General features: G+C 60.9%; 2 protein-coding genes across 2 annotated transcripts; both read right to left on the bottom strand.

The window, feature by feature from the left end:
* Positions 1-93: 93 nt before the first annotated feature.
* On the bottom strand, positions 94-2,038 carry PFDN5 (prefoldin subunit 5). Its single transcript, XM_065754684.1, has 6 exons — positions 1,936-2,038; positions 1,414-1,516; positions 1,195-1,226; positions 916-990; positions 487-592; positions 94-409 (listed from the first exon to the last, which is right to left on the bottom strand). Exons 1-6 carry the CDS (start codon positions 2,005-2,007, stop codon positions 330-332), a joined length of 468 nt encoding a protein of 155 aa, XP_065610756.1. The 5' UTR covers positions 2,008-2,038; the 3' UTR covers positions 94-329.
* A 434-nt stretch (positions 2,039-2,472) lies between these two features.
* ESPL1 (extra spindle pole bodies like 1, separase) lies at positions 2,473-13,585 on the bottom strand. The gene is made up of 30 exons (XM_065754685.1): positions 13,414-13,585; positions 12,271-13,311; positions 12,046-12,150; positions 11,799-11,919; positions 11,443-11,579; positions 11,155-11,348; positions 10,629-10,871; positions 10,267-10,411; positions 10,031-10,175; positions 9,711-9,850; positions 9,476-9,610; positions 9,272-9,391; positions 8,924-9,095; positions 8,652-8,780; positions 8,389-8,545; positions 8,072-8,181; positions 6,611-7,926; positions 6,152-6,533; positions 5,891-6,040; positions 5,332-5,545; positions 5,042-5,226; positions 4,822-4,949; positions 4,626-4,748; positions 3,990-4,145; positions 3,743-3,913; positions 3,557-3,661; positions 3,333-3,445; positions 3,176-3,259; positions 2,902-3,066; positions 2,473-2,706 (listed from the first exon to the last, which is right to left on the bottom strand). The coding sequence occupies exons 1-30, from the start codon at positions 13,534-13,536 to the stop codon at positions 2,505-2,507; spliced, it is 6,711 nt and encodes a 2,236-aa protein (XP_065610757.1). The 5' UTR covers positions 13,537-13,585; the 3' UTR covers positions 2,473-2,504.
* Between the last annotated feature and the right edge of the window lie 256 nt (positions 13,586-13,841).

Raw genomic sequence — 13,841 nt, 5'->3', positions numbered from 1 at the left:
ACAGGGTGGAGGGGCTGGGAGTGACGCCTCAGATCATGTCACTCCACTCTTTGGGAGCAGGACCCCGAGCCCCACAGTTTGAGAAGCAGCAAGTAGGGCAGTGGGCCTTACCCACGTCTCGTTTATTCTGTGTGCCGGCAGCAGCACGCTGCTTAACAGGGGGAAGGTTTGGCTCCAGCTTTGCATCGTGGTGCTGCACGGCTTCGGCGTGGAGTGACCGGACAGGGAGTGTGGGGACAACACTGGGGCAGAGTGCTCCGCATCCCTGCAGTGTTCTCGGGTCCACTCCCCAGTGCGATGTGGAGGAAGGCAGGTGCCAAGGCTGAAGGTTACGCCTTGGTAGTGGCCCCCTGTGGTGCCCCCAGAGCCGTCAGCTGCTGGATTTTCTGGCTCATCATCTCCATCACAGCTGTGGGAAGAGGCACCGGGGTGGTGAGGGGTCGCCGATGGCCGCAAGTGCGGAGCCACAGCAGTGCTGGCCCTTACCCTGCTTCATGGCGTGCTTCTCCTGCAGCGCGGGCTGGATCTTCTCCATCTGCTTGGTCAAGAAGTCGATCTTCCGCTTGAAGAACTCTCGGGCATCGTCCGCAGTCTGAGCGGATAAAGGGCAAAAGCGGCGCTGAAACCCCGCGGGCCCCCCCGGAGGCAGCCCTGTTTGTCACCCACCAGGGCCAACCCCCACCACCTGCGCACTGCAGTGCAGCCCCTGGGTGTGGAAAGACAGCGAGCAGCCCTGGGAGCTGCAATCCCCTCCCGGGGCTCAAAACTCACACCCTGAGTGCACCATGGGGAAGCAGCAGCGGGAGCAGCAGCAGCTTGCCCGCGCCCCGCGGCACAAACAGGCGGAGCGGCTCCAAAGGGAACACGCTGCATCTGCCAAGCTGCCCTGCGGCCCTCTGGGCACACACCCCTCACCTTTTCCACGTAGTAGCCGGTTCCAACATCGACCAGCACGCGCTCAACATCTGAGAGCTTCCCCGGGACGTACATCTGGTGCGGGTGGTCAGGGAAAGTGGGGAGCTGGGATGGTTAAGCAGCTCTGGGAGCAAAGCTCAGCAGAGCCGGGGCAGAAACGCCACGCCACACTGCTGGTGTGGGTTGGTGATGCATCAAAGGCACCGAGGGCTGGATCTGCTGACCCTAAAGGCCATGGAGATGTTAACAACGTGGGGCTATGGGGACCGCAAAGGATACAGAGCTGGTGAGTGGCACCAGCAGGTCCTTCCCTGCAGAAGAGCAAGCAGAGACGCGTGAGTGCTGGGGCATGGGGAGCCCCCAGGGCCAAAACACAACCCAAAGCATTTGGGAAGGGTATTACAGTCACATCTGCCTCCCAAGCCACAGGTAATTTTACGCAGCAAAGCCAGGAAGGCGGGGAACAGTGCCGTGTGGCCTCGCGGGGGTCCCACTTGCCTTCATTGCTTTTGTTGAGCACGTTGAGGCAGTCCTTGGCTTCCACGTACTTGGTCTGCACCACCTTGAGCTGAGTGATGGAGGACGAGAGGAACTCCACCTCCTAGGGAGAGAGCGTGGCCCAACCGTGGGGGAATGGGTAGAGGGGACCCCAGGACTGAGTGGACCCTGATCGGGGGGGAACTGCAGGGTCCCTTCAGCGGGCAGGAGGGGATGGGGATCGGCCCCACATCTTAAATTGCAAGAGCAGGGCAGAGCCCTGCAGCCCCCGAGGGACGGGCAGGGGGTGCGGGAGGCACAGCTTCGTGAAGGCAGCGCGGTGCGGGTGTCACAGCACCCCCTGCCGACATGAGCCCCCGTGACACCCCACTCCACGCGCTGCCCCCACCCCGGAACAGCCCACGGCCCAGCCCGGCCCCACACAAAGACCCCCATCTTCCTCCTAGGACCCACGGCCCAGCTTGTCCTACACCGCGCCCCTAAGTCCCACCCATCGCACCCTATCCTCCCCCCACACCCCACCTGCTCGAGTTGGCTCTTGAGCACCTCCAGCTGCGGCAACGGCAGCTCCGCCACATTCACGGCCTGCGCCATCTTGGGCCGCCGCGCCGCTCTAGCCCCGCGCCGCCGCTCCCGTTGCGCCGCCGCACAGCGCCCCCTGGCGGCCGGAGGGCGGCACCACCACCACCACGGCGCAGCCCCTAACCCTAACCCCCCCCAACCCTAACCCCCCCCTCCCCACAGTCTCCCCTCAAAAAAGCTTCAGGGACCCCCAAAGGCTGCAGAGTAGCCCCCTGCAAAAGAAGGGTCCAAGGGCCAGGAATCCCATTACTTCTCAGCTGCACCCCAAAACGAGGGGGCAAGACCCATAGCAGCCTCCAGGAGGTGGGAGCAAAGAATGGTAGCACAAGAGAGGAGAGGGGAGGTCGAGTCACCCCTACCCCAGGCAACCACAGAAAGGCCACGTTGAGTAAGAACAGCTTTATTATCTCTGAACATAAGAACACAGCAACTAAAATAAATTAGGAGACAAACACAGCCCTGTGACTGTATGTGCCATGGGGGGGATGGTGCCCACCCCCCCCCCTGCATCACTGCAGGGCCACTGGGAGGCCATAGGCCACAGGGGCAGCGCCGATGAGGTGCTGGAGGCGGGGGGCACGCCGGGCCTCAGACACATAGTGGAGGAGGGGGGCCCCAGGGCGAGCCCCCAGCCAGGCTCGCAGCAAAGCCTCAGCGTAGCGGTCAATGTCACGGTCGGTGACGTCCCATAGGTTGCCCAAAACGAGGGGGCTGCGGGGAGCACAAGGTGAGGGAGCGGGTCAATGCCTGGCCCCTCTCCAACCCCAAAAGGGGGAGAAACCAGGAAGAAAAAACTAACAGGTTGAGATCATGGGGAGGAGACCCGTCACAGCTTAACCACCACAGGCAAAAACAAGTGGAACTGGGGAAGACGGAGCCGTTGCTGATGGAGCACCCGCTACTCACCAGCCTGCCATGATGTACTTGAGCACAATGCCAGTTCCCTCCAGGTTGCCACGCACAGCCAGCGCAGCGCTGCTGCAGCCGAAGAGCAGAGTGACAGCACGGCACTGCAGCTGAGCGATGGCCTGCCCGTCCAGGAGGCGTGCGCCTGCACCGTGACCTGCATAGCTGGGAGGGAATGGAGTGGGGTGAGAGAGGTGGAAGGACACCCAGCCCACCCCTGCCCCACGCAGATGTCCGGAGCCCAACCCCAGCCCCTGGCATCCCCAGCACTCACATGTAGAGATCGTGCTCCAGCAGCGCTGCCTGCATCTGCTCCTGGCTGGGGACGGCTCCTGTCACCCCTCTCCAGCCCGGTTCACTGTGAGATGGGAGGTGAGAAAGGTGGGAGTGGAGGTGTCCCCCCCCATCCCCTGCACCCTGGTTCCACTCACCTCTCAAACCAGCTGCGGAAACGCTCCTCAGTGCCCGAAAGGTTGTTCTGAGGGTTGAGGATGTAGAAGGTCCTGCTGGGGTCAATGCCGCGGCACAGCACCGAGCTCGTCTGCTGCTCCAGGGTAGGACAGGAGGGACAAAAAGGAGAGGGAGAGAAGTCGGCTTCAGCCCACCCCTGGGGGTGCTGAGCCCCACACAGAACTGGGTCCCCCCACTCTCTCACCTTCTGTGCCAGGGCGTAGCTGAGGAGGAAGCGCAGGGATGGGAGCCGGGTGACGGGCAGGGCCCTGAGACACGCCATGCTCTCCCAGGGCAGCTTCTGCAGGTGCTGCAGGAGGAGGAGGATGAAGGTGAGAGCAACGCAGCAGGCAGTGGAGCCACACAAGCAGCAGCAGCACTGAGATCTTACTTTATCCAGCACCAGGATGACAGAACCGCTGGGCTCCTGGGTCCTGTTTTTCTGCTTCTCCAGGGCCTCCTGCAAGAGGAGCTGGGCTCTGCTGGGCTGAGCTGGGCACAGCCCCACAGCCAGGGCTCGCACATCAGCAGGGCCGAGGAGGGCAGCAGCATTCAGCACCACCTGCAGCAAGGGACAGGCATGAGCCGGGGTGGAAGCTCATCTCCCATCCCAACCCCAAACCCCAGGAGCTCCTCACCTTGAGCAAGGACGGGTCCTTGCCCCGGCAGCCACACCGCTGCAGCTGGGCACATAAACGGGAGGCTTCCTCAGCCAGCAGGGGATCCGGAGCTGATGGGAGCAGTGCTGCCTTCCAGCAGCCCAGCACCTGCGTTTCCAGCTTCTCAATGAGGTTCTGCAAGAGATCACAGGGAGTCACAGGCAGTCTGAGCCCCTCAGAGGCGTGGGCATAGGGACCACTTTGCATTTTGATGCTCAGAGGGGTGGAGCACCCTTCCTATGAAGAAATGCTGAGGGAGGTGGGCCTGTTCAGCCTGAAGAAGGCTCCAGGGATACCTCACTGCAACCTTTCAGTATTTATAGGGAGATTATAAACAGGAAGGATAACAGGTATCACAAGTAGATAGTTGTAGATTAAGGCAGAATGTCTTCCAACTAAAATAATGGGGATTAGATTGGATGTGAGGAAGAAATTCTGTATCCAGAGCAGTGAAGCCCCAGCACTGCAACCCAGGAAAGTGCGTTGGGTTGCCCCATCCCTGGTCGTGCACAGCGGGCAACCTGAGCTGGTGGCTGACATCAGCCCACTGCAGGGGCTGGGTGGGCCTTAAGATCTCCTCCAACCCAACCAAGCTATGATTTTATGACTGCCTGCCTTCATCCTGTGGTCCAGCTCGTAACGGCACAGCCACCAGTCCCGCTTGTCAGTGTAGTTGCTGGTTTCCTTCTGATCCTTCTGGATGGAGTCAAAGTCACTCAGCACTGAGCTCAGAGGGGTCTGGAAGATGACAGGAGCTGTGATCTCAGCCCTGGGCTCATCCCCACTGCTCCACACCCAGCCTTCCCCTCACCTTGGAGAGGGCAGTTGGGATCCGGACAGTGATGGGAGCGCTGCCTCTCTCCAACCGCGTCAGCAGCAGCGTGTCCCCCATGGAGGTGGGCTGGATGCTCACCAGAGTCAACACACACACGGTCACCCCTGAAAAAGTCACCCACAGACCTTCAGGTCAGCCCTGAGGGTTTCAGGCATCAGGCAGCACACCATGGGGTTCTGTTTTGATCAGTCCTCACCATCTGGGATCTGCTGCAGCTGCTCACTGAAGCTGGTGCACTCCTGGGACCCCACGGCTGTGGGGCTGAAGCTGAAGAGGTCCTGGATCTCAGTGAGGTGGTGGCGGTGCGAAGCAGCATCCTTGTCCTGCAGGGACAGCCCTTGGAGCTGCTCAGCCACATCTGCCACTGACTTCTTCTCCTTACTACAAAGGCATTCAGGGAGGAAGGTCATCCCCAAACCACCCCTGTTCACTGAGCCCCTCCCCAGCGATGCTCTGGGGATGACGGCAGGGAGCTGTGGGACCTACTGAAGCTTCCTGTGGACAATGCTGAGCAGCTGATGGCGCGTGGTGACTGAGACAGACTCAGACAGCAGGTAGGCAGTGGTGATGGGGTCCTGGTCACCCGTGGCCAGAGCCAGGAGCTGACAGAGCTGGCTGTACAGCGTGCCAGGTGGGCAGTGGCTGATGCAGCTGAAGGCAGATTTCAGGAGCCCGCAGGCTGTATCCAGTGAGGAGGTGTCTGGAAGGGACAGAGCAGCAAATCTGAATCAGGCAGAGAGCCCTGTGATGACCCTGGTGTTCCCTGTGCAGTTTTCAGAGGATCAGTTCAGTTGGAAAAGACCTCTGAAGCTGTTAAGTCTGACTGTTAACCCATCACTGACAAACCCACCACTGCACCGTGTCCCTCAGCATCCCCATCTTAAAAACCTGCAGGGATGGAGACTTATTTCCCCGGACAGCTTGTTCCCACCCTTCCCCTTTTCTCCCCCCTCTCTTCTTTTTTCTCCCAGATCACAGTTTTGCCCACACATCACCCACAGTTCCCCACTCCCAGAACCATCCCTGCAGCCCTGTGTTTGCTCACCAGCCTCAGCAGGCAGCATGTTGTGCAGGGCACTGAGGCACAGGGGCTCCATACTGCCCAGCCTCTGCTGTATCAGGTTGTCACTGGCGGCCTCCTGCCGCAGCACCTCAAGCTGCACATCCACACCCTCCTGCCTGGGTTGGATCCCACCTGCAGGATGAAGCAGAGCCGCTTGGTCCCCTTGCTGGTGCCAGCAGCGACAATGTGCAGCTTGGGGTGCACAAAGGCTCCCAGCAATCCCATTCCCTTTCCCCAAATCACCCTTGGCTCCATCCTCAGACGCTTGGAGTAGCTCCAAGCTGACGTTGAGTTGCTCCTCCACCTTTTCCTCCTCTTCGATGGATCTCAACAGCTCCCGTTCCTCATCCCCTTTCCAGCTTGGAGCCCTGTGTGCCACCCGCTCCTTCTTCTCTGTGCCTCCAACCCTGCGTCCCCGCCGGGGCCGAGCACTGCTCCCACGGCCTCTGCCCGTGGAGGAGGAGCTCAGCTGGGAGCCCCCCATGTCCACGCACTGGGGGAGCAGGGCTCTCTGTGAGCGGGACGCTGATGGCGGCGTCTTGCAGCTGGGAACGGGTGCTTTGCTAGGGACAGGGCTCAGCACTGATTTGGGACCCTCAGTGTCACTGTCATCGCTGAATGTCACCTACAGCAGAGGGACAGGGAGGTGGAAGGGCTACACCCGGCATCTGGGGCTGCCCGGCCTCCTTCTGCCCCACTTACCAGCAGGCGGGACCTGGTTTTCCCACGGACTTTGGGTGCCTTTAGGAGCTGTGACTTGCTGAGTGGCGGAGAGGCCTCGGTGAACACGGTGAAGGGAGCCCTGGGGCGAAGGAGCATTGCAGCCCCACGAGTGCACGCCTTGGCTGCAGGATAGGACTTCTGGTGTGGTGTGCAGGGCAATGCTGTCCGGATCACAATCGGGGGCACCTCACTGTCTGAGTCACCCAAAGCAAAGACATCGTTGGTGCCCACGTTCTTTGCTTTCTGGTTCTTCTTTCCTCTGGGTTTACGTGCAGGGGATGCCACAGAGCCCCGTGAACACGCTTTGCTGCGGGGACACGAGTTGGGATGTGGGGTGCAGGATGTTGTCACAGTCCGACTAACAGCAGCGGGCAGCTCTGCATCAAAATTGCTCATGAGAAATGTATCGGCATCTGCCACCGATGGGAGCTTTGCTCTCCGGGTCTTCTTGGCTTTGGGTTTAAGCACAGGTGATGCTGCGATTGCTGCTTTGTTTTTAAGCCTCTTCAGTTGAGCTTTGTCCATCATGGGTGCAGCTGCTGCCGCTTTGGGCTCAGTGGGAGTCGGTGGGGCTGGCTGCCAAGACCAAGCAGAGGCAAAGACGGTGTCCACAGAGCCCCCATGCTTGGTGGCCAAGCGGCAAAGAATGGCCGTGGCTTTGGCAAGCAGCACGCTGGCCTTGGAGACCCCCAGGCTGGGCAGGTGGGGGCTGCAGGATGCGAAGAAGGACAGACTGACTTCCAGCTGTTCCTCCAGCTTCTCCTCGGGCCAGGGACCAGCCAGGCTGTGAAGGGCCAGCGTGGCATAGCCAGCGGCCACCAAATCATCCAGCAGCTTCAGCGCAGGCGTGTTGTGACCGTTGCCCAGCTTGTCTTGCAGCAGGACAGCGAAGCGAGGGGCCACAGTCACGCAGCGCTGCAGGGTGGCCCGGATCAGCCCCAACCCTTCGGCTGCGCTGCCGGCCGCCAGCTCGCCCCGTGCACAAGAGAGCAGCCAGCGGAGGCAGATGGATGACAGGGTCAGGTCGGAGCACAGGCAGCAGGGGCAGGCAGCAGGGTGGGCGAGGAAGGCAAGCCTCCTCTTCCTCTTGGGTTTCAGTTGTGGAGAGGAGCTGAGGTCATCTGCTTTCTCCAAGCCGCTCACCATGGCCACAAACTCCAATGCAGGGCCCTTCAGAAAGCCCTCATCTTCCCCAGGGGGCTCAGAGCCCTCCTCCTGCTGCTTCTTGCCCTCTGGTTTGCCCTTCCTGGGCAAGATCTTCATGGGGCCTCGCTGCTTCTCATCAGCCTCAAACTCTGCAGGCAGAGGTGATGGTGGTTTGAGAAGCAGACCCCTATTTGCCCAAGCCCCAGAAGCAGCCATGAATGAGCTCCTAGCATGGCTGGGGAGCATTTTGTTCCCTGCGCCCCTCCCTTCTTCCAGCCCGGAGCAGGGACTCACCAGTGCCTGACTCCAGCAGGAACAGAGCCTGCTGCAGGTTCCAGTGGCTCAGCTCCAGCTCACTCTGCTGCAGCTCCAGCTGAGCCTTCAGCACCAGGAAGGAAACACACCTCGGGGGGAAAAAAAAAACAGCCCTCAGAGCCCCAAAAAGCCACAGCCCCATTCCTAGTGCTGTTCAGTTTGAACTTCTGAGCTGATCTCCTGTATAACATTCCCCAGGACAAACATCAGAGGAGCTGCTTGCTCCAGACCAACCCCTCACAGAAGGGCATCCCCCAGGCCCAGGAAGGGGGCTGTCCCCATCCACAGTCGCTCACCATCGGATCGCCTGCAGTTTCACAGCCAGCTTGATGGCCTCCAAGCAGAAGGCTTTGGCTTTGCACATCACCTCCACCCTGCTGAGGAGGACCACCAAGCGCTCCGAGCAGCCCAGCACATCAGCCAGCACTTGCCACTTCTGCAGCACATTATCTCCTGCCAGGAAGGACACGAGGGTGACAAAGCTGCTCCTCCCAAGTGAGAAAAAGGAGCCCATGTGTCCTTCCAGCTGTTTCTTAGCCCACACCACCTGTCCACTCACCGCAGTCCATGAACTGGACGTCCACTGTCGACTTGTGGGAGCCCAGCAGGTTGCTGCCCATCAGGAGGAGGATGATGCTACGTAACAACTTGTGGGCTTCGCTCAGAGCAATCTCAGGCGTCTTCCACCCTGCACGAGAGCTGCCATGGGCACTGGCGCCCATTTCCTGGCACAAAACCCAGTTATCCCTTCCCAGTCCCAAAAGGGTTGCAACAGGGTTTTGCCAACAGTCTGGTGCTTGGGGGGGGGGTTCCAGCACCTCGGGGGCTCACCCTGCACCAAGATGTGCTGCCTGAACTCTGGTGAGAGCTGTGCGGGAGGCAGGCTCAGGTAGGTGGCGGTCAGCTGCAGGACTTGTGCTTGCAGCATGTACCAGACCTTGGCAGTCTTTTGCAGAGCCGGGTTCTGGAGCACCTCCAGCAAGAGGGCAGTGCCATCCTGGATCTGCAGGAGGCAGCAGAAGAAGAAAGTCACTATCTGTGGTCGAGGGAGCCTCCGTGGATAAGGTAGGCCAGGTCGGCAGCATGAGGCATTGAGGACTGCCAGGCAGAGCTGCCAAGGTCTCCTCTTGCCTCCCGACACTGCGGCTGAGGCAAAGAAGGGCTCTCAGGGTGACTCACGCGGTGGCTGGCGCAGTACAGCTGGCTGCGGAGCACGAGGCAGGTCTGCTGCAGCAGCAGGAAGGAGTCACTGTCTCTGTCTGCTCTCTGCAAGCATGACTCTGTCTCTTCCAGGAAGAGCTGGAAGGCAAGAGGTCAGCGTGAGGGCTGTGGCTGCAGAACCAGCTGAGCTGCCCCCTGACCCCCCCTCCACAAGGGGCTTGCCTTGGCATAGTCAGAGCACTCCAGCTGGAGGAGCAGTTTGGTGACCTGGCAGAGAGCTCTGGCCATGCCCAAGTTGTCCCCAAGTGCGCTGCACAGGGCTCGCAGCAGCAGGTAGCTCTCCATGGCTTGCAGAGGCTGGAGGCAGGAAAAACCCACATTATGATCAGGGACTACACCAGGGAGACAATGCTGTTGTGCTGCTGAACAGGACCCTGCGCAGCCCCAGCAGTGTTACCTTGTCCATCAGCCTGAAGAGAGCTGCTGCAACATGAAGGGAGGCCATGGTCTGCTCCAGGCTGCGCACAGCTGGGATGCCCTGAGGTGTCAGCAGCTGCTTCCACAGGGCTAAGGCATCATCCAGGCTCTTGGACTGAGCTGTGGGCACAGCATAGGGCTGAGCAGCTTTGTCACAGCACCAAGCCACCACCAGCACCACCACTGTACACCACCACCTCTCCCCCTTCCTTGGGGGGTACCTCACTCCCGGCCCAAATCCAGGTGCCCCAGGGAAGCCTTCCTGACAGTACAAAGGGCCCAAACCCGCTGTGCTCTCACCCAACTCTGTCATCAGGTTGAAGGAGATGCCACTGTTCAGGAACACATCCTCCTGCAGCCTGCTTTCGTAGTTGAGGTCATTGGGCTCAAAGTCTTCCAGACTCTTCTGCCCCAGAGCTTTGACTCTCTGCTCCCTTGCTATGCCCTGCAGCAGGTTACAGGCAGCAATGAGGCACATTAAAGGGCACTACAAAACGTGGGGGCACTTGTGGGCAGCCATGGGTGCCCCCCCACACCTCCTCCAGCTTGGACTCCAGGGTGCAGATGTAGAGCCAGAGCAGAGCCTGTGCACGGTCATCGAGGAGCTGCTCCCGGTTCTCAGCGTTCCTGGGCACCGAGTCCAGCAGCCGCAGGGCTTCACGGACAGAGTCCAGTGCAGAGCTGCCAGGGAGGGGAGCTGAAACACGGCCTTGTGCCCCCAGAACGCATTGTAAAAAGAAAAGACACCCAACACCCAAACCACCTCGAGAGCAGCAAGCACCAGAGCAACGCTACTTCAATCCCTCGCTACTCCAACCCCCTAAATCCCACCGAGGTCCCTCTGAGGCTCCGTGGGGGTTTTGCAGGGACATGGGACGGAGCCACCCACAGCACCCACCAGTCTGTCTGCTGGGCGTAGTTGTGGTAGCACAGGACCTGGGCCAGCTCCACCAAGCCGGCAGCGCGCTCGTGCAGGCGGCCGCTCTCCTCGGAGCAGATCTCCAGCAGGTCGCACAGCACGTTGTAGCGCTCCTGCCCCGTGTCGGCACGGACGCTCTTGTACGCCTTCAGCTCGGCGAAGAGCACGGCCACCAAGGTCTCCGTGTCCAGGCGGTGAGCAGACAGCTCTTCCTTCAGGGTCCTGGGGGAACAGGGGCTGCATGGGGACTCAGTGCAGAGCTCCCCATTTTAAGCTCGACATTGAGAGATCATTTTAACCACGACATTGCAGCACAGTCTGGGCTGGAAGGGATCTCAAAGCCAGGCTCTGTCCCCTTCTTCCTTACGGCCCCAGTTTAACCCTGAGGTCACTCTGGGGTCTCCTCAGAGCCTCCTCCAGGCTGCACAGCCACAGCTCCCTGAGCCCTTAGCAGCATGGGAAGCACAGCACAGCCCCCCACGCGCAGGGCAGCGCTCTCCCTCACCTCAGCCGCAAGTCCTCTGCTCTCTGCTTCACTCCATCTGTTTTCACCCGGACCCAGAGACCGATGGGCTCCTCCAGCAGTTCCCTGATGCGGCCCCGCAGTGACACCAGCCACCGCACGCAGGATGCCAGCGCGCTCTCAAGCCGGCCCAGCTTGCGGTAGCTCTCCACCTGCAGCCTGAAGCATCTGTGCAGCTGCAGAGGGAGCACAGAGGAGCAGTTTCAGCACCCTGCCCACCCGCTGAGCCCCTTCCTCTCCTTTGTCCTATTGCATCATGCAGCTGCTCACCTTTTCGGGGGGTATCTCTGGGAATCTGAAGGCATCTATTGACTTCAGCCTCTTGCAGAGGAGCTCAGAGATGGAGCTGGCTTCCTTATGAAGGTTCTGGCTGTAGAAGATGTATGCCAGCTTAAATGCACATGATGCTGTTGAGGGGAAAAATGAATACTGAAGACACATTGGACAGGGACTGTCCCACTTGCCCCTCTCCCAGGAGCAGATCAGCCCCTCTGGCCACACATGCTGGGAGGCAGAGGGGCCCTCCCCTCTTGGTACACAAGCAGGGGAAGGTACTGAGCTGTGTGTGACTACGTTTGCCCCAAGTAATGCCAAGGAAGGAGGCCTGGTGCTGCAAAGACACTGACCAGTAATGTCAAGATACTTGGCTTGCTCGCCCTGGGGAAGTCCCTCCAGAGCCTCCAGCATTTGCATCACAGTGTCCCGGCAGCCCGACGTCAGCTGCTCCTGCCCCAGCCACTCAGCCACCTGCAAGGGACAGTCAGAGGGATGGGTGTGCACGGAGAGCCCCTCAGAGACCATGGAAACAGTCCCAGGGCAGCTCCAGCAGCTCCTGTGCACCCCATCAGACATTGTCCACAACACCACCAGTACCTGGGAGGAGCGGAAGGTGTCACAGGCAATGCTGGTGAAGAGCTGGAGGCTGTGGTACAGCAGCTGCTTCAGCATGAGCTTCTGCTTCACACCATCAGGAGGAACCTGAGAGAGAAAGGATGAAGTCAACCGCACAGCCACAACAGCAGTGGGACTGGTGGGGACAGGGACACTGCTGCTGGAGATACACCCAACAGGAGAGCCCTCGTTACCCTGCGGCCTTACCGTGCCCAGCAGCAGACCGAGGACGCGGCAGTGCCCCTGCATGAAGGTGCAGAGGTAGAGTGCATCCTCCCGAGACAGTGGCTGCTGCTGGCTGCTCCTGGCATGCTGACTGATGGATGCGATGATGAACTGGCAGCCCTCGGCCAGCACCCTGAGGAAGCGCCCCGAGGCCTCCGCTGCACCACCCAATGCTGCCACCGCCTGTGCCAGGGCCGGCCCCACCAAGCACATGTTCTCAGCCAGCGCCCGGCTCAGCTGCATGCCGGCCTCCAGCAGGGACAGGGCCTCGCTGAGCGATGCATCAGAGCCCGAGGAGCTGCCCAAGAAACTCTGTGCATCCCTCACCACTGCCTCTGCCTCCTCATAGCAGCCACCCTTGCAGAGCTGCCGGCACTGATCCAACGCCAGCTCCAAGAAGCAAAGGGCCCGGGGCAGGGAGGGCAGCCATGCTGTGTCCTCATGCAGGGAGGTCAGGAGGCGACCCCGCAGCTCCCGGCCAAAGCGAGCTGAGGATGGAGCGTGGGGGGCTTTGGAGAGGGTGGTGGCCACCACCTGCCGAGCGGTTTGCGAGGTGAAGAAGGGCGGCTCCAGGGGCAGCGCAGCCCCCTCCTCATCCTCCAGCAGCAGCAGGAAGCGCAGGGCCTGCACTCGGTCCCCCACTGTCCCCGCCGCACTCCACAGTGCACAGAAGCTGCTGTGGGCAATGGAACTGAAGTCAGCACACAGAGCGTGGCTGCGGCGGTGAGCACAGAGCTGAGTGTGGAGGAGCTCCGCCGCACGCCTGCAGGCATCACGGGGGCTGCGGGCGGCCGCGTTCTTCAGCAGATGGTAGAGGATCTTCTCCAGGTACAGAGGGGCCGGCGGAGCGGTGGCAGCGGTGACGAAGCCCCTGCAGGCCACCTCGGCCAGCGCCAGCAAGCTGGTGGCATGAGCGAGGCAGCAGCTCGGCTCCGCCAGGCGCTGCACACAGACACGCAGGATTCGGTCACACACTGAGCTCTGAACACTGCCCGGCACCGCTGCACTGCAGGAGAGGCTTTGCTGGGGGGGGGGGGGGAAGGAAGGGGAGAAAAAAGAGCATTGATGTCCAACTGGGGGTCACTCAGCAATGAGTTGAGACCCCCCCCTTCTCCCTCAGCTCACCGACAGCTCTGTGAGCAGCTCCTCCGTCCCCTCGGAGCTGGTGGTGCGGGACACAAAGTCCACTCCTTTGAGGCGCTTCATGGCAGCGCTGGGGGGTGCAGAGGTGGGCTGGAAGGAGAACATAGGTGCCCCATTGCTTGCAACCCCCAAGCTGAGCTTCCCTTTCCCTTACAGCTCAGCCCCCACGGCTCGAGGACAGCTCACAGTCCACTCCCCATCTCCCCTCAAGAGCCCTCAGGTATCAGATCCCTCCCACCCCCAAACCCATTCCTTACGGCGCACACACATATCCCTCCCACCACATCCCGATCCTCCCTGCAGGAACCCCCCCCGGGCTTGACGACCCCCTCCAGTCCCAAGGACTGCAGCCCCACTCCTACACCGTCCGGAGCCTGAAGCCCCGCACCCCAGATATTCCCATTGCTCCT

The sequence above is a fragment of the Cyrtonyx montezumae genome, unplaced genomic scaffold (assembly GCF_038088225.1).
Source record: "Cyrtonyx montezumae isolate F1298 unplaced genomic scaffold, pur_monq_1.0 scaffold_92, whole genome shotgun sequence".
NCBI lineage: Eukaryota > Metazoa > Chordata > Aves > Galliformes > Odontophoridae > Cyrtonyx > Cyrtonyx montezumae.
This window is presented reverse-complemented; position numbering and strand designations above follow the sequence as displayed.

Excerpts from the sequence above, each read along its gene's own strand:
- PFDN5 (XM_065754684.1), bottom strand. The coding sequence starts at position 2,007 with ATGGCGCAGGCCGTGAATGTGGCGGAGCTGCCGTTGCCGCAGCTGGAG. Across the intron at positions 991-1,194 it reads TGGTGCCACTCACCAGCTCT|ATGTACGTCCCGGGGAAGCT; the intron begins GTATCCTTTGCG and ends CACCCGCACCAG. Across the intron at positions 410-486 it reads GAAGCACGCCATGAAGCAGG|CTGTGATGGAGATGATGAGC; the intron begins GTAAGGGCCAGC and ends CTCTTCCCACAG.
- ESPL1 (XM_065754685.1), bottom strand. The coding sequence starts at position 13,536 with ATGTTCTCCTTCCAGCCCACCTCTGCACCCCCCAGCGCTGCCATGAAG. Across the intron at positions 6,534-6,610 it reads AAACCAGGTCCCGCCTGCTG|GTGACATTCAGCGATGACAG; the intron begins GTAAGTGGGGCA and ends CCTCTGCTGTAG. Across the intron at positions 3,067-3,175 it reads CTGGAGCACGATCTCTACAT|CTATGCAGGTCACGGTGCAG; the intron begins GTGAGTGCTGGG and ends ATTCCCTCCCAG.